The sequence below is a fragment of the Suricata suricatta genome, chromosome 8 (genome assembly GCF_006229205.1).
Source record: "Suricata suricatta isolate VVHF042 chromosome 8, meerkat_22Aug2017_6uvM2_HiC, whole genome shotgun sequence".
NCBI classification, from domain to species: Eukaryota; Metazoa; Chordata; class Mammalia; order Carnivora; family Herpestidae; genus Suricata; species Suricata suricatta.
Window position 1 is genome coordinate 36,833,775 of NC_043707.1, and position 17,518 is coordinate 36,851,292.

The window sequence follows — 17,518 nt, forward strand, 5'->3', positions numbered from 1 at the left end:
TGAGTGGGGGGCCGTTCTGGGTGAATGCATCTGTGCGGGCTGTCCCTGTGGTGTGCCTGGTGGCCCCGCCGTGATGGAACAGCGGCCAAGAGGGAGCAGCAGGCCAGGGCAGAGCCAGGCAGTGCCAGGCCTGGAACGGTGCACCGTGAACTGGTAGAGGCCTGTTTGCCAACACGGATGAGGTCATTGGGCTTCATTTGTGGGGCAGTACATGGATGCTGCATCTGCGAGGGTGTCAGCCCTCACATCCGCCATGTGGGGTGGGGTTGACCCACTAATCTGGGAGCTCTGTCCTTGGTGGCCCGGCCAGGGGGAGCAGGATTGGGATAGACCTGGCCTGGGAACAGCCCAGCCTTCCTTCCTGGGCTGTGCTGTCTCAGGCAGAGGCCGCAGAGCTCCATGTCCTCAGCAGCGGCATCTCTGGGTGCCTGAGTGCAACACAGACTCCGAGGCCCCTCCCCAGACCTGCTGAGTCTGAGCAAGACCCCCCCGGGACATGTGAAGCCGTGTGCACTAGTGTGCCTGGGTGTCCCGAGGATGACTCAAGTGTCTCCATGCGGGCTTCCCAGGGGACGGCAGGCTGCAGAATGTGGGGTAGGAGAGCAGGCGCCAGCCCCAGCTCAGGCCTGTGTCCGGGCTGAGGAAGAATCCGGGCTCTCCAGGCACAAGGAAGGGCGGTAGGCAGTCCATGGGGGAAACAGAGGCTCCTTTCCGGGTGCAGGGGCCCTCTGTGCAGACCCCCCAGAGCCACTTGACCTGGGGACAGCTTGGGTCCCTGCAGCCTTCCCTGGCTGGCCACCAGAAGGCTGTCTCCCTGCACCATCTTCCAGTCCTGTCAAGAGAAGCCATCCATGCCTCCCAGGGCCCCTGACTCTGGCTCACGCTCAGCCTTAGTAAGCATTTCTAGCAGGACACCATGAGCAGGGACTTCTCCATGGCTCTTGGTCCTGACGCAGTGGGATTGGTCCTTTCTCAAAGCCTGGGTGCGTCCCTCAGGGCACTCTCCCTTTGTGCGCAAAATAGCAAAAGGGTGCCCGGCGTGGCTGGTGCACAGTGACATTGTGGCCCTGGGCATCCTGGGAGCTCTGTGGGGAGACAGGAGCTTGCTGAGACCAGAGCTGTAGAGCAGGGAGTCAGGGGCGGCTCCAAGTCTGGGTTCCAGCCCCACCCGTTTGCCTGCTGCTTGGATAGATCTGCCCTCTCTTCCCACTGCCACATGCAGCCTTGCCTAGAGGCCAGCCGTCAAACCCATGCCTGGCCTAGTCCCACTGCTGTGTCCCCAGGATGGTGCCTGTAGTTTGGCGGCCCCAGGGCTGGTGAGGGCTGACACACAGCTGGGAGAGTCAACAGGCCCAGGGAGGGGTTCTGGCCACCACAGCCCTGCTTAGACCTTGCAGCTCAAGGCCAGACAGTCGTGGGGAGCACCTGGACCGTGCCTGGCCCTGGGACTGTGCTTGGGCCGCTCTTTCAGAGCAGCTCAGGCCCTGTCTTGGCCTCATGGGGCTCTGTGAGGATCCAAACATCCCTGAGCCCTGTGAGAAGCCATGTGAGGCCCCACCCCCCAGCCTGACACCTTGCCCACCCTCCCGCTGCCTCTGTGTGGTGTCTGCCATCACACATGTTCCTCCAGGGTCTTGTCGCCACCCCAGCCCTGACCGCCTGTTCGGTGTGCCCACAGGAGCGGGACGGCATGCGCGCCATCCTGGGGTCCTATGACAGCGAGCTGACCGCAGCTGAGTACTCACCCCAGCTAACCCGTCGGATGCGCGAGGCCGAGGACATGGTGCAGAAGGTGCACGCACACAGCTCGGAGATGGAGGTGAGTGTGCAGGCGGGCTCAGAAATAGAGGGGAATGCGCAGAAGGGCATGGAGATGGAGTGAGTGTGCAAGCTTGGAGATGGGGTGAGTGTGCAGGCGGGCACGGCACTCTCCACCTGCCTGGCTGGTGCGTGCTGGCTCTGTGCTTTGACCTGGCGCCTGGGAGAGGAGGGCTGCTGAGGGGCAGTGGCAGTGCTATCGAGTGCAGACATTCAGTTGTGGTTTGAAAGTTTAGCTCCGGCCGCTCTGAGCGAGTCATCATAAGCAGAAGTGTGTTAATAGGCGTTTTATCACAGCACGTCCGGTGCCATGTGAAACATTATCAAAGCGAGATGTGACCCCTCCAGTCACCTCGGCATGTTTCACGTGAGCTCCCCCCACATCCGTGCCGTGTTTGGGTGTGTGTGTGTGTCGGGGGCGGGGTGAAGGGGTGACTGCAGAACACACGACAGGCACAGTGAAGCTGTCTCACCTCTCCGGGCCCGCATGCAGCCTGCAGAACAGGCTCTGTTAACCTTCTTGAGTGCTCAGCCAGGCCCAGGCCGCTGTCTGCAGGGAAGGCAGGCCCAGGGGGGCTGGCACCAGGCACCCCCAGCTCACTGTCCCCAGCCTTTCTGGAACATGAGCAAGCAGGTGGAGACGAGCTTGCTGCCTTCAGGTGTCCGCGATCAGCAGCCTGCCCTCTTTGGCGAGTGGAGGCAGTGATCGGGTTAGCACTCCCTGGGGGTCAGGCCTGGACCCTGTCTGTCCTGCTGGGAGGCCCCAGTCCACCCTGTGGAGAGCTGTGCACCTCCTGGCCCCCACCAGGTGGCAGCAGACCAAGCAACGGGCCCTGCTCCATTCAGGCCTTGGGTAGGGATGGGGGGCAGGGGGTGCTCCTCAGCCCAGGTTCCTTCTCCTCTCATTGCCGCACCACTCCCCCCTCCCCCCTGCCTGGCCTCTCTCCGGCCCTGTCTCAGAACTTGTGCCAGAAGGGTGTCCTCCCCCTGATCCCTGGGAGGCTGAGAGGTGGCTGCCTGGCACATGTCACTAGGTGGGACGGGGTACGGATGAGCTGGGGGGTCTGGCGGGGGCAGGAGGGGGGAGGGTTGGCGATTCCTGCCACGTGCAGAGTCCACAGCTCTCCTTCTGTCAGAGGACCTGGTGCCTGACGCGTTCAGTTCTGTGCTGGCTCCTGCCGGCGCTGAGGGGCCCCTGCTCTGGGCTTGGCCGTGGGATCAGAGCCAGCCTGCGGTGCGAGGAAGCAGGTCAGGAGCCCTGTCTCGCCCGCTTCCGGTGACATGCATCACCCCCGCGGAGAGCCCCACACTGTCCAATCAGGATGGGACCTGGTGCCCTGAGGCCGGAGCAGGATGGCCTGGGCTCCTGCGCACATGGCACGCTGTATAGTCTGTGGAGGGCGATCATCTGTAATGAAGTCTTGTGCAAAAGAGAAGAGATGGAGATGCCCCAAATACCTCATTACCGTGCGACCCCTTGGTGGCGCAGAGGCCAGACTCAGAGACCAGGCTCCCTGGTGCCCCTTGCGAGGTCATCGGGCTGCCCCGCATGAAGTGGCCATTCTCAACATGGGCTCCTGGTGGCTCCAGGAGCATCTTGGAGAGTGTACAGCCATTCAAGGGAAAGCTTTCCATCAAGACCCGCCCCTCGTGGCACCAGGATTGCCCTGGCTCCCTTGTGGGAAGCCGCTGCTGGCGGGCACCCCTGGACCCGCTTGTCACCCAGGAGGAGGTCTGAGTTAGGGACAGGGGTCCCAATTTTAGGAACTAAGCCCCTAGTAACAAAAGGAGGGGCCTTGGGGCGCTGTCAGGGGGTCTTGGGTTCAGGAAAGACTTAGAGCGAGCACCGAGATGACGTGATGTAAAGGTGGCAGTGCCTGGCATCAGTGACACCAGCAGGAAGAGGTGGTGGATATCAGGTGGCAGCTGGAGCCGGATGGGGACCCAGGCCCAGCTCTGCCTCTCCTGTTGCCATCTTCTGTGATGGGCCTCTGTCTCCTGACAAGTGCTGTCCTATCCTGTCTCACTATCCCTTGGGTGGTGACACTCTGCAGGGCAGGAGGAGGAGGGCACCCAGGGACACTTCCTTGTGCTCGGGTCTGGCAGGGCAAGCGTCCCAGCTCAGGTTGTGGACTCAGGCCCCCCACAAGCCAGCAAACCGGTTTCTGGATAGGCAGGTGCCTCCAGGGAGGACCCAGTGCTCTGGAGCTGGACCCTGTTGGTGGTGGGCCGTGCGTTGGGGTCTGCCCATTCCCAGGTCCAGGAGCCTCAGGGCAGGGCCAGAGCCTTACTCTAAGGTGAGGCCCCCAAACCCAGATCCCGGCCTGGCCTGGCTCTGGCCTCAACGTTCTCTGGGTATGGCCGCGAGTCCTGCAGCGTGGGTGTCCCTGCTGATGGAGGGTAGGTGGCATGTGAGGGTGCAGGTGGGTTCACTGTCTACAGACAGAGCACCTATTCTGTGGCAGCCTGGAGGGCCCAGCCAGACCCTCCTTCCATCTCCAGTCTGACCATTTTGGGGGATGAACCTCTGGGTCTAGACTGTCCCCCAGAGGGCGGCTCATCACTGGCACCTAGGGTCCCTTTCTCCCTTCTCTCAGCCGTGGGGCTGCCCTCCAGGCAGGAACCCTGAGCCCCTTTCTGCCCAGGCCCTGGGCCTTGGCTGCTGCTCCTGTGGGCCTGGGGCTGCGACCTCGGCTCTGCCTTGGTGCTTCCTGACCCCCAGTGGGCAGGCAGCCCTGGCAGAGGTCTGGGGCCCAGCGAGTGGAGCCCACCCATCAGGCTTGGGCAGGGGCCGCTTGCTGGTGCCGTGCAGTGTCTCCGAGGAGGGGAACAGGCCCAGGCGCTTTGCCCCAGCATTGCGCACACTCAGGTCACAGAGGCTGCACAGAGTGCTCCCTCTAGGGTCCAAGGGTATTTTCCTGTTCTTGTTTATTACACAGTAATGTTTTATGTATCAGGAACTGGGAGACTTTAAAAGCTGCTCCAGGGGCCTGTCAGAAGTTTAGTAGGTAAGCATCGTGTGTTGATGCACATCGAAAAGTTATGTAACTTCATAGAACCCAGTTGTTACATTCCTTAGTGCCTCCCAGACTAAACAGCCATCACGGCGCTGATGCAGGCCTTGTGCAGGGGGCACACGGAGGCCCCAGACAAGCCGCTGTGCACTGAATGCTCACTGCTGAACCTCTGAAGTCACTCCCGTTTTGTCCAACCGCCTTAACGAGCCACGGGGAGGCACGAGGTACATGCAGGGAGAACACCCCCACGGCTCACGGGGTCTGATCATGTCTCCACAGCTCCTCCGCCTGCCTGATGGATCACCGGCCTGGAAAGCAGGGTCCCAGGGGCCGAGGGAGAGAGCAGCGGTCCCCTGCTGGGGCGCGGTGGTGCGCCCACTGGGGATAGGGCACTCGCCTTTCTCTCTGCCTCTCTTCTCCTCCACCTGCTGCATTGTCCTTTCGTTTCCAGGCACCTCTCTTTCCTTTCTCATTTTCTTTGGGTTCGGTCCTCACATCTGTCCTTAATGTCTTTTCCCTTCTTGCTCCCCACTCTCTGCCACACCTCCATCTCCACCCCATCCCTCACCCCAGGCTTCCGTGGCTTTTTACCCAGGTCAGCAGCTCAGCCCTGTTTGTAAAGGGTCAGACAGTCCTCACGGGACAGTCCATACTGTGGGCCATGTGGCCACCCGATCAGCTCTGCCATTGTGGCAGCTGGAAAGCAGCTTCAGGCCATCTGTGAACGGTGGGTGTTACTGTCTCCCAATAAAACTTTATTGACAAAACAGGTGGGGGGGGGCATGGAACAGGGATGCCAGCTGTAATTGTCAGACGCCTGGTCTAGCCCTACTCTTCCTGGGACACCCCCTACCCCTCGATGCTGCTGCTTGATGTGAAGCCAGCACGACAGCGGGGTCTCCCGGCCCAGGTCAGGTGGCACTGGGCCCCACGCGGCCTGTCCAGCACGCAGTATGCCCTCACGTGGGCCGCACCAGCAGGCCCACCTGTTCGCTCATGGGGAGGACGGAGGGGCGGGCGGGTTTGCCGAGCCCCCCTGCTTCTTTCCGCACGCCGCGGTTCACTCCCCGAGCTTAATCAGGTCCTTCTGCCGGGGAGCACATCCGAGTCCAGCAGACACGTTTCAGTGAGACAAACTGGGGAGCTTGAGATTGGGAGAATCCCAGTGGCCTATCTCTGGTGGCACTGGTGCCACTTTGCATGGATTTTATTTATTCCACTTAATAAAGCGGCTGCAGAAGTTGATAGCATATGTCACGAACCTTCCTCTGTTGACTGAGCTATAAATATGCAGCTCATGCCACTTTGATCCAACATATCAGCCTGATTTGTTTTTCCAATTTATTTAATTAAAACAGATAATGGTGCTGCTGGCTTCAGGAGGGTGTGCAGAAAAACCCCAGTTTCACATGGTGGTGGGTCTGAAAGCTGTTCCCTCTTCCAGGTGGGGAGGACGACTGTCCTCATGCTTCTGCCTGCCCGTCCTGAGTTGCCTCTGTGGGGGTCAGAGCGCAGCGCTCTGCCTTCCTGCCCCCGGCTACGGGAGGGTGATTTGGCCTCAGGAGGTGCCCTGGGGATCTCAGCAGATCACAGTCCTTACAAATGTCTGCTCGCTGTCCTTGCACAAAGACCTCAGTGACTGTCCAAGCACCTACAGTGCAGTGGAAAATCTTGAGGCAGCTTTAAAAGGCGAGCACCATATTAAAGATAAGGAGAGACTAGCAGGGGTGAGAGAGAAGAGCTGGGCCCGGGAAAACTTCCATGGAGGATGCTCTCTGAGACCCACAGGAGACAGACGTCGTGGGGAGGCACAAGCTCCCGTGCCCAGGACAGAGGGGGAGGTCCATGCGGGACGCCACGGCAGAGCCATGGCCCGTGTGGTCAGTACCGCCACCCTGTGTGTGGGGCACCTGCCCCATCCTGCCTTGAGAAGGGCGGCCCCGCACTAGACTGCACAGCCAGCTGCCACCAGCTGCACTGATGTGTGACTGGCACGTGCAGATGACGCGCCCCAGAGGGGTGCAGGGTGGTGCTGGGCTGCACGTGCACGCAGTGCAATGACTGCCCAGCTACAGCTGGTCGCCCCTGTGTCCCCTGGGTGTACGTGCGCACGCGGCGCAGTTCATGTGTCGTCCGGGTGTGCGTGCACGTGGCGGGGTCCCTGCATCGTCTGAATGTACATGTGCGTGGCGGGGTCTCTGCGTCATCTGGGTGTACATGCACGTGGTGCGGTCCCTGTGTCAACTGGGTGTACATGCACACGGCGCATTCCCTGCATCACCTGGGTATACGTGTGTGTGGCGTTGTCGCCGCATCGCTTGGGTGTGCGTGCGCACGCGGCATGGTCCCTGCGTTGTCCAGGTGCCCATGCGCGTGGCGCGATCCCTGCATCACCAGCCTCGCCTAGCTGTGGGTTTTGTAGTGGGAGCACTTGTGCTCTGTTGTCTTGGCAAATTTCAAGCCCGTGACACAGAGTCTGTAGCATGCCCCTGTCATTGTGCTGCATGTGAAGCCCCGATGTTTCTTTCCCTCACCCGGAAGGTGTGCACGTGCACCCCGCCCGCTTTCTCCCACCCGGCCACTGCCACCCGCGTTGCCGCTCTCCCTTTCTGTGAGCTGAGCGTCTTCAGAGTCTGCGTGCACGCGAGGTTTTGCAGTGTTTGCCGTGTCTTCCTTACCACAAATGGTCTGATCGGATTCTTTTTGAAAGCTAAATAACGTTCTGTCGTGTATGGGTAGCACGTTTCTTTGTCCGTCATCCATCGACGGGCACCTCGGCTGTTTCTGTGTCTCGGCCGTTGTGAGTCAGGCTGCGGTGAACCAGGGCGTGAGTCCTTCTTTGAGAGAGTGATTTGATTTCCATTTGACGTATTCTCAGAATGGAGATACTGGATCCTGTGGCTCATACTTCTAGTTCTAATTCTCTGAGGAACCCCCACTGTTAACGCAGAGGCTGCACTGGTCCGCCACCCCACCGGCTGTGCTCAACGCATCCCTCACCGACACTCGCTGCCTCTTGTCTCGTTCAGCCCACCTGTCCTTACGACCAGTCCTGACATGCGTGTCCCTGATGCCGAGTATGCCGGGCACCTTGTCATGGGGCTGCTGCTGGCCTCCGTGTTCTTGGGGAAAACTGTGCACGTCCTTTGCTCACTGTTTATTTGGGCATTTGGATTTTTGATACTGAGTTGCACAAGTACCTCACATATGTGGGTGTTAGCCGCTTATTCCTATATGGTTTGCAAATGTGATCTCCCATTGCCTTCCGTTTTGTCAGTTGTTTCCTGTGCCGGGCAGCAGATTTTTAGTTGGATTCAGACCCGCTGGTTTATTTTTGCTTTTGTTGCCTGTGTTTTTTATGTCAAATTAAAAAAAAAAAAAACATCACAAAGGTGAATGAGTTCTTCCTGTTTTCTTCTAGGACTTTCATGGTTTCAGGTTTTTATTTTGAGTTGACTTTGCCCGCATGGTTGGTGGAAGATAGGGCTCCACTACTATTGTTTTGCCTGTGGACATCCATTTTGTTCAGCACTTTTCCCTGAAGAACCTGTCCTTTTCCTGTCATGAGTCCTTGGGCTCCCTGTTCTGTCCCCGTGGTCTGCATGTCTGTTCTTGTGCTGATGTTATGCTGTCTTGAGCACCATGGCTTTGTGGTGGTGTGAAATCAGGAGGTGTGATGCCTCCAGCTCTGCTCCCTCGTTTAAGATTTCCTTAGCTATTCAGGCTCCTCTGTGGGTCTGTAAATGTTTTAGGATTATTTTTTCTGTTTTTGTGAAAAATGCTGTTGGGATTGCATTGAATCTGGAGTTTGCTTTGAGTAATGGACTTTAAAAAAAAAATAACAAATTTATTTTGTGAGGGAGACACAGAAGGAGCATGAGCAAGGGAGGGGCAGAGAGACGAGGAGACAGAGAATCCAAACAGGCTTCATGCCATCGGTGCGGAACCTGATGGGGGCCTCAAATTCATCTGAGATCATGACCTGAGCCAAAATTAGAGTTGACTGCTTAACCACCTGAGCCACCCAGGTGTCCCGGGTAATGTGGATATTTTAACAGTATTGTGTCTTCCAGTTTGTGAGTATGGAATGTCTTTTTCTTTTTCAGATTGTTCGTTGTTAGCATATGGAAACATGCCTGACTTTTGTGATGTCAATTGTGAATCCTGTCACTCGACTGAATTCATTGGTTACTTCTAACAGTTTTCTGGGGGAGTCTCATTTCCTATATGTGTAGTCATGTCATCGTCAGGGACAGGTTTACTTGCTCCTTGATGATTGGGATTATGTTTTCTGTCTTTTTCTAGTCTGATAGCTATGGCTAGGACTTCCAGTACTGTGTTGAATAGGAGTGGAGAGAGTGTGGTACCTAATTAATTTTTATCGTGAAAGCATGTTAAATTTTGTCTGGTACTTTCTGTGCATCTGTTGAAACAATCGTATGATCTTTAGCCTACGTTCTGTTAACATACTGCATCCCATTGCCTGATTTGTGGATGTTGAGCCATCCTTGCATCCCAGGGGTAAATCCCATTTGGTCATGGCATATCATCCTCTTAGTGTGCTGCGGAATGTGGTTTTCTAGAACTTTGTTGAGGATTTCTGCATCCATGTTCATCAGGGTACTGGCCTGTAGTTTTCTTTTCCTTGTAGCATCCTTGTCTGTGTTTGGCATCGGGCTGATGCTGGCCTCGTAAGATGCATTTGGAAGTGTTCCTTTCTCTTTGATATCTTTGGAGGAGTTTGAGAAGGATTAGCAGTAATTCTTTAAACATTTGGTAGAATTCTTCAGTGAAGCCAACTGTCTTGGGCCCTTCTTTGTTGGGAGATTTTTTTATTACCAGTTCGGCCTTCTTGTTACTGATCTGTTTGGAGCTTCTGTTTCTTTGTGGTTTATCCTGGAGAGCGTGTGTGTTTCTAGGAGTTCATTTGTTGATTTCAGATTGTATGGTTTGTTGGTAATTATACCTCGTGGTCTCTGAACGAGTCTTCCTATCTTCGCATCATCTGTTGTGTTGTGTACTCTTTTGTTCCTGATTTTATGTCTCTCAGACTCTTTTTTTAACTGAGTTTAGTTAAATGTTCGTCAATTTTGCTTATTTTTTCACCACATCACCTCTCAGTTTGGGCCATCTTTTCTGTCCTCACGCATGGAGAGTTCTCTCAGTTTATGCTCTGTGGGGGGACAGTCGGAAACCCCTGCCCGATCACCTTGCTGACACCCTGGGCCAGTCCTTCATCTCCTGCCTCAGGGTGGGAATGCAGCCACTTTGGGCCTCGCCCCTGGCTGTCTGGCTCCACATTAAACCTCTGGCACTGGTTCCCAAACCCCGTGAACATTTCAATGGCCCGTACGGCTGTGGGTCCTTCCCTGACAGGCTCTGACTCAGTGGGCGTGTGGGGGCCGGGCTGAAACATCATACTGTGGCGAGTTCCCAGGCGACAGGGCAGCTCTGGTCCCCCCAGGCTCTGAGAACCCTGCTCCAGCACGAGCCCCAGGGCTGCTAAACGGGAGGGTCGGAGCCCTGAACAGGGTCTCTGGCCTCACCACGGGCTCACCACGGGCCATCTCACAGGGCTGGGCATGCTCTGGGGCTGGGAGAGGCCTTTCTGCCTGGGTCACAGCGGAGGCTGCGCAGTGTGGACGCCTCAGCCTGATGGACTGCTGCAGCCATGGTCCAAGGCGGGGCTCAGGCTGCTGGCCATCACCAGTCCCATGAGCAGGCTGCCTGCCTACGTGTCAGCAGGTCTGTTTTGTGGCTGCTGTCCACACTGGTGGGGGCGGGGGCAGAGAACCCTGCTCTGACCCTCAGGGCCTCTGCTGGACAGAAAGCACTAGTGGGTCTGGGTCCCACACCTGGTGGGGCCCACAAACCCACAAGTGAAATGGAGCAGAAAGGCCAGCAGCCTGAGGCTTCCGTCTCATTCCTTGCAACTGACCTGTGACTGTGGGAGTGCTCCCTTTCTCCCTGTCAGGCATGTGGGCAGTGCTCGTTGCCCCCGCGTCCTCCTGGCCTGGTCGCCAGCTTGCGGCAGCCTGTCGCGGCCTACAGGGACCGGCCCTCTGTCATGCCTGGCTCCTGCGCTGGTGGGGCACTGCCTCTTCACTCGCAGCTTCTCACCTCCAGGTAAAAATAGCCACATGAGGTCTCAGTGCAGCCTCCGCCTATACAAGTGGCGCGTGGGCCTGGGGCGCGTGTCTGAGTGCAGTGGCCACTCAGGGGCCTGGCTGGAGGACACGTCTCTGAACCAGTAGGGGCCGTGTGAGCTGCTGGACCTGAGGCGGCCCTCTGGTCACCCAAACCTCCCCGCACACTTCATGCCCATCACACATGCTCCTGTGTGTGCTGCGTCCACGCCGCACCCTCCTGCCAGCCCCTCTGGTCTGGGGACCCCGGGTCAGCTGGGCAGGCGTTCAAGGGCCCGCAGCTCCTGCAGGTGGTGCCTCTGTCTGGTCTCTGTGAATCTGCAGCCTGCCTGCTGCTCCGCCTCACCCCCCGCTGAGCCCCTCTGTAAGCTCCATGCCTGTGGAGTTCCCCCTATCACCTCAGGATCCCCAACATGCAGGATGAACACCAGCGCCTTCCCTCCTGTCCTAGTGAGAACACTGGTCCCGGGCAGGCCAGGGGTCGACAGGGTCACAGGTGCCAGGCACGCGATCCTATGTGGGTGGAAGGCACACATGTGTTCCTGCAGCCCTGCTTCCCCCGCACCTCTCCCCCGGCCCCCGATGACTGAATGCTGGCTTCATGGAGGAAGCCATCCTTCCTGGAAGCCTGTCCAAAAACCTCAGTCTGTGTGCCCTGCTTGGACTCCCTCCAAACCATAGGCAGCGACCTCTGCTTTCCAGCCCCCCAGCCCTCCTGCGCCTGTCCAGGGGCTTTGGGCTCCCCAGGCGCCCTGTCCTCCTCTCTGGGCTATGAGCCTGGCCTTTTTCGTGGCCTCAGCCTCCCAGGTGTTGCAAATGGAATGGCCCAGGAGGAACGTGGGTGACTGTGTGGCACTCTGCAGCTCAGGGGATAGCCCGGCTCTGGCAGATGTGTCAGGCATGAGGCCGAGTGAGTCATTGTTGGGTCAGGCCAACACTGCTGGACAGGCCAGCCCAGCGAGCAGCTGCTCTTGGTGAAGATAGGACTCCACCACCTCGGCCAGTGCTGCTCCTGGACATTTCTCAGCTGCCCGGATGTGCCTGTTTGGCTGCAGTGACACTTGTAGGGACAGTACCACAGGAAGGGGTGACAGGCTGGGACCCAGTGGGGGAGGTGTGACCAGTGGCCTGTGTTGTGTCCACTCCTCAATCCCCTGGAAAGGCTGTAGTTGGTGGCACCTGAGCAGCTGTCTGCCAGCAGGTGTGGGCCAGCAAGCAGGTGCAGGGGACGTGGCAGCCGGGCCACCTGCTGTGACTTAGACCTGGTTGCTGGCAGGGCCGCTTTGCTGTATGGCGCTCTGGGAGGTTCATACACGGGTGGTGACGGTGTCAGAGGAAGGGGCACCAGCACTGGGGGGCCTAGGCACATGGAGGTCGGGACTTTCTGTTTCTGGCCGGTGCCCCTCCAGGCGCATTGCCTGTGCATGGTGCACTTGGAAGGATCACGTTTCCTATTGGGAGAGCTCTCTGCGCGGGGCTGCTGGGCGCCAGGTGCCTCACCGAGGAGCCTCACGCTAGTTCATCACCGGAGGTGGGCCGCCCGTGCCCCTTCAGTCCCTGCAGCCAGGAGCTGCCCTCTTGACCGACAGCCGCCCTTCCACCTGTCATCTCTGCTGGAAGTCCAGCTGCTATTTGCAAGGAGCCTCCCCTTGGGCCCCCATGTCTCCTGACGGGTACAAGTGGCCAGTAGGGGCTGGCGGAGTCTGGGTGAGGGGGACCTGTCTTTAGTCTCATGGGGGGCTCTCTGCTGCCCCTTCCCCAGCTCCGTCCATGGCGCCGCTGTCTGTCCTGTGTGCCGGAGCCAGGAGGTGCACGTCCCTCCCTCTCCCGAGGGTCCGTCCCTGAGCGGCGTCAGCTCGCCCAGCCAGAGGCGCCATTCTGTGCTGCCTGACCTTACTCGGCCTGTGCCCTGGTCCTATGGCCTTTCAAGCCCACCCTGTGGCTCCTCCAGCCTGAGCCCTCCCGCACTTGGGGTCCCAGCCCTGGAGAGCCTTTCGTGGGGACGCATGACAGGTTGTAGGCGGGTGTTCTGTGATGGTGAACTTCCTCCTCTTAGAAACTGCTTTCTCGTGTAGCGGAACAGACCCTCTTCTCCCGAGCTCATTTGCCCGGGCACAGGGGTGCAGGCTCCACACTGCCTTCTGGCTGGGCCATAATGCGCACTCAAGGTGCGAGCCTGGTGAGCAGGTCTGCACGGTATCCTGATGGGGATGCAAAATCGTCTGCCCCAGTGACCCCTCGCTACCCGTGGGCCTGCTTCTCTGCATGGAGATGGCCCCTGGGTCCCCTGATGCCTCCTTTCCCCCAGGCTCTCCCTGGCAGCTCAGCGCAGTGCCCTCCCCTGTCCTGTAGCCTCTATGGGATATGTTAAGCGCAGCTGGTCCCCTCCAGCCTCACTCCCCGGGCCATGTTGTCCCAACAGATGCTCTGAGACACATTTCCCTCAGGGACATGAGGTGAGTGCTTGGTTCCTGATACTGAGTTGGCGTTCCTCCAGGCGCGTTTCTTGGGATGTTTCCAGCCCTCAAGGTCGCCATCATACAGTGGCCCCATGTCACAGCCCTGGTCACACGAGCATCTGAGAAGCACGCCACCTGTATCTCTTTCATGCAACACCTGGGGTTTTGATGGAGCGTGGAGCATCTTGGATTGGCCTCTGTCTCTTCATCCTGGTCTCCGTGCCTTGGCTCCTCTGTGTCCTCGCAGATGCCACAGTGACGTGTCCTGCCCACGTTGGCAGCATCCTGGCCTCACTGCCTGGCCGAGGGGCTGTCTCTGTGGCCCGGACACCCTGCATTTCTGTGGCTTGCTTGCCGAGCGTGAGCGCCGACACATAATCGACACCCAGCGTGGTCCCTGGCAGGCTTAGCCCTGCACGTTCCACGTCTCCTGGCTGACCTTATGGGGGGCATGGGCCACACCTCTGTGCACACAGACGCACCACAGCATGCTGTGTCATCCCTGCTGATTTCAGGTCCTAGCTTCGTGGTGCCGCCAGAAGCAGTTTTGTGCCGATCAGCTGGGTGCTTGTCACAGTTTCCTGGGGACGCACCGTGGGGTGGTCACCGTGAAGGGAAAGACCAAGTCAGCATCCAGAGTGGCTGCTGGCGTTCATCCTCGCTGGCCTTCCGGACTCTCCGGAGTGCTGGAGCTCTTTGCTGCTGTCCATTAATGGGCCCAAGTGGTATTTTGTGGCGGGCCTAGATTTGCACTTCCTGGTTTCTGGCGAGGTTGATTTGCTTTTTCACACATTTGCTGGCGTGTCATGCTTTGGGAAATATCTGTCTTGTGCCCACTTTTCTGTCATATGATTTTTTTTATTTTTTAAAATATTTATTTATTTAGAGAGAGAGAGCGCGTGCGCATGCACATTCAAGTGGGGGAGGGGCAGAGAGAGGGAGAGAGTCCCAAGCAGGCTCCACGCTGTCAGCACAGAGCCAGACCTGGGGCTCGAACCCACGAACTGTGAGGTCATAACCTGAGTCAAAGTGAGGAGTTGCTCCCTGAGCGAGTCCCTGGCACCCCTGCCCTGTAGGTGTCCAGTCTGTGCTCCAGGCACCTACCAGCTTCGCAGGGTGGGGGGTTCTTGCCTCTTAGGACGAGGAGGGGTAGGGACTTCATCCCAGCTTGAGCTGACCCCTGAGTGGGGTAGGGGGCAAAGGGGCCTTTGGCCTCGAGGTGGGTGTGTGTGCTCTCCTCTCTCCCAGATAAGCCCCTTGCACGCTGCCTTTGCATCTCTGCCCTGGGGTGGAACAGGCTGGGTACCCCGGGACAGTCCTGGAGCCCCATTTAGGGGAGAGTTGTTTGGGGGCATCTGGGATTTCCCTGGACATTGGCCCTCCCAGGAACGTCACCCGGACTGCTTCTCCCAGAATCCGGGCTTTCCAGGAGGAGGCAGATCGCAGCCCTGCTCTTGCAGGGGGCGTGGATACTGCACCCCGAACATCCCTGCGCCCAGGACTGCCTTGCCACTTTGGGCCGCGAGTGTGGGCATGCACTGGCCTGTGTCTCCTGGCCACCCCGTCATCACCTCCTCCCAATGCCACAGGGCCGCATCCTAGTTCCTGGAGCCCCCATGCTCAGCAGGCAGTGGGCACGGCAGAGATGGGCAAGGGGAGGCCCACTGACCCTGCTTTCTGTCTTGTTTTGAAGGCTCAGCTGTCACAGGCCCTGGAGGAGCTGGGAGGCCAGAAGCAGAGAGCAGACATGGTGAGTCCCTCAGGGGTGGTCTTTGGGGCCACAGGGAACCCAGGGTGTGGAGGAAATCTTGTCCCTATGTTGGAGGTACGAGCCTGAGGGTCCCCAACAGCCACAGCCCTTCCCATAGTCCAAGTGTGGGTGCGAATGCAAAAGGTGTGGGGCTCAGAAGCCAGTGCTGGCTCCCCAGTGCAGGCTGGGACGGGGGTGTCTCCTGGTTTACTCTGGTGTGGGGACGGCCATGCCCCTGCTGCCCCAGGTCAGATATGCCCGCCCTCCTGAGCGGTGAGGGCTCCATGGCCTGGCGATCCCTGCCTTGGCCCCCAGCGGCCAGGCCCAGGAGCCCCACCTCTCAGGGTGTACACCCTGACATGCCCCCCAGCCCCGCCCCCAGCATGTGGAGTGCCCTCCGGCCATTTGGCAGGTTTCCTCTGGGCGTGTTCTTCTGGGACCATGTCAGTCCCGCACCCCCATCCCCTGGGGGCTGCCTGCAAAGCTGGGCAGGGGTGCGGGGCGGGGGGACCAGGCACCGCCGACCCTTGCCTGAGTGCCCAGTGCCAAACAGCTTCCTTACCTTTGTTGGACAGATGGCACCCTTGTGCTACGCAAGCCGCAAGGGCTCCTTTGCACTGCCCTGGCCCACGGTCTGGCCCGTGCGGGGACTGAGCCAGTAGGGTCACAGGAAGGCCATGAGGAACATCTGCAGGTGGTGCTGGGACTACCCTACCCCAGACCCCTCTCCATCAGTTGGAGTTGGGGCACGGGGGTGAGGAGTTGGGGGGTGGGCTCAGGGGAGCACAGCACGGCTCGAGGTTCCTATGTGGTGCCGTCTCTTGCCAGTCCCTGACCTTGAGTGGGTCACCTGGCCTTCACCTGCAAAATAGGAGCATCCCACAAGGGCCCAGGCCATGTACTTGGACTTGTTTCATCCGTCCTGTGGCCGTCCTATGGCCACTAGGTGTCCTGCTGTCTTCCCACTGCCGTCAGCCATAGTGCGGGTGGTGGGACAGTCAGGAGGCAGTGGCCTGAAGGGGGCTGCGCTCAGAGCCCCTGATGGGTGGGGGTGAGGGGTGCAGAGGTGCTCAGTGAACAGTGGTCCCACTGGCCGTGTGGAAGGTAGACGTGGGGAGAGCGTGAGTCCAGCATCAGAGATGGCAGGGTGGCCAGGGAGGTGGGTGAGGGAGTCACAGATGGGGTGGGAGCACTGAGGAGGGCAGGCCAGAGGGAAACCCTGGTGTCTGAGATGCCATTGGATGCTGGGCCCCTAGGCCTGTGGGTCTGGGCTCTTGAGTCAAGGCCAGCACAGCACCTGGGCCTGCGTGCGTCCTTGGGGCCCATGTGCAGGGCCGAGAAGGGACAGCCTGAGGTCCAAGCCCTGCAGGAACCCGGGGAGGGCAACTGTACCTTCAGGAGCACCATCCTGTCATCACACACAGACACCAGGGTGGGGGGGCCAGCTGCACTGTCAGGAGCACCATCCTGCCATTACACACAGGGACGGGGAGGGGAGGGCAGCTGCACCATCAGGAGCACCATCCTGTCAACACACATAGACACCAAGGTTGGGGGGGCCGGCCGCACCATCAGGAGCACCATCCTGCCATCACGTACATGTTGTTCAGGCCACACGTCAGCCCTGCTGGTCCTTGCTCTGTGGGGGCCCCGGGGGTGTGTCCCGGGCCCCAGCGTCTGTGGCCGACATTCATCGGTGACCAGTGTGTCCTCTCATGCAGGTTCATGGTCTGCCTCCGTCGTCTAATCTGGGACTGTTTCCCGCTAGTTTCTCTCTCTTCTCTTCCCTTGGAGAGAGGGCCGTGGCTGGGCTGGCGTGGGCAACAGGTGCCCACTTGGGCCTGCAAGCCTCTCCTTGCCCTGCTCCCTCCCTGGGCCCTGGATCCTGCTCCCCCGGCCGGAAGCTGAGGGCCAGGTGGGCCCCCGGAGGGCCAGGAAGGAGTTTCATCCCCTCTGTAGGCCCTGGTTTGCCTGGGAGCAATAGCTGGAATGTGGGGCAAGGGACTGGAGTTCACAGTGACATAGGACCAAGGTGACCCTGGATCTGTCTCCGCAGCCCTCGCGTTCTTTCGGTGATGGTGTTGGTGATGGTTGTGGCCAGGGGCACCCCGGCCATTGTCCATCTGGGTCAGGGACACCCGGTTCCCGTGTCACCTCTCCCAGCCTGATATTTTCTGCCCTTAAGTTGATTCACTTTTTAGGAGAGGAAAAAAAGAAAAATTTAAACATTTGTAGCTAATTGCAGATGACAAGACAAAGACACTTTGCCTTTCTGTTATTAATTAGCAAATGCGTGCTAATTAGGAAGCATGGCACAAGTCAGACTTT

The 17,518-nt window shown here is 58.9% G+C and overlaps 1 protein-coding gene across 1 annotated transcript in view; it reads left to right on the forward strand.

Moving 5' to 3' along the window:
* The window catches only part of MAD1L1 (mitotic arrest deficient 1 like 1), a 288,983-nt gene that overhangs the window by 152,141 nt on the left and 119,324 nt on the right, over window positions 1-17,518 (forward strand). Inside the window, exons 10-11 of the mRNA XM_029945762.1 lie at window positions 1,679-1,819; window positions 15,134-15,190. Coding sequence (XP_029801622.1) covers window positions 1,679-1,819; window positions 15,134-15,190 — 198 coding nt within the window. The remainder of the gene's footprint in view (window positions 1-1,678; window positions 1,820-15,133; window positions 15,191-17,518) is intronic.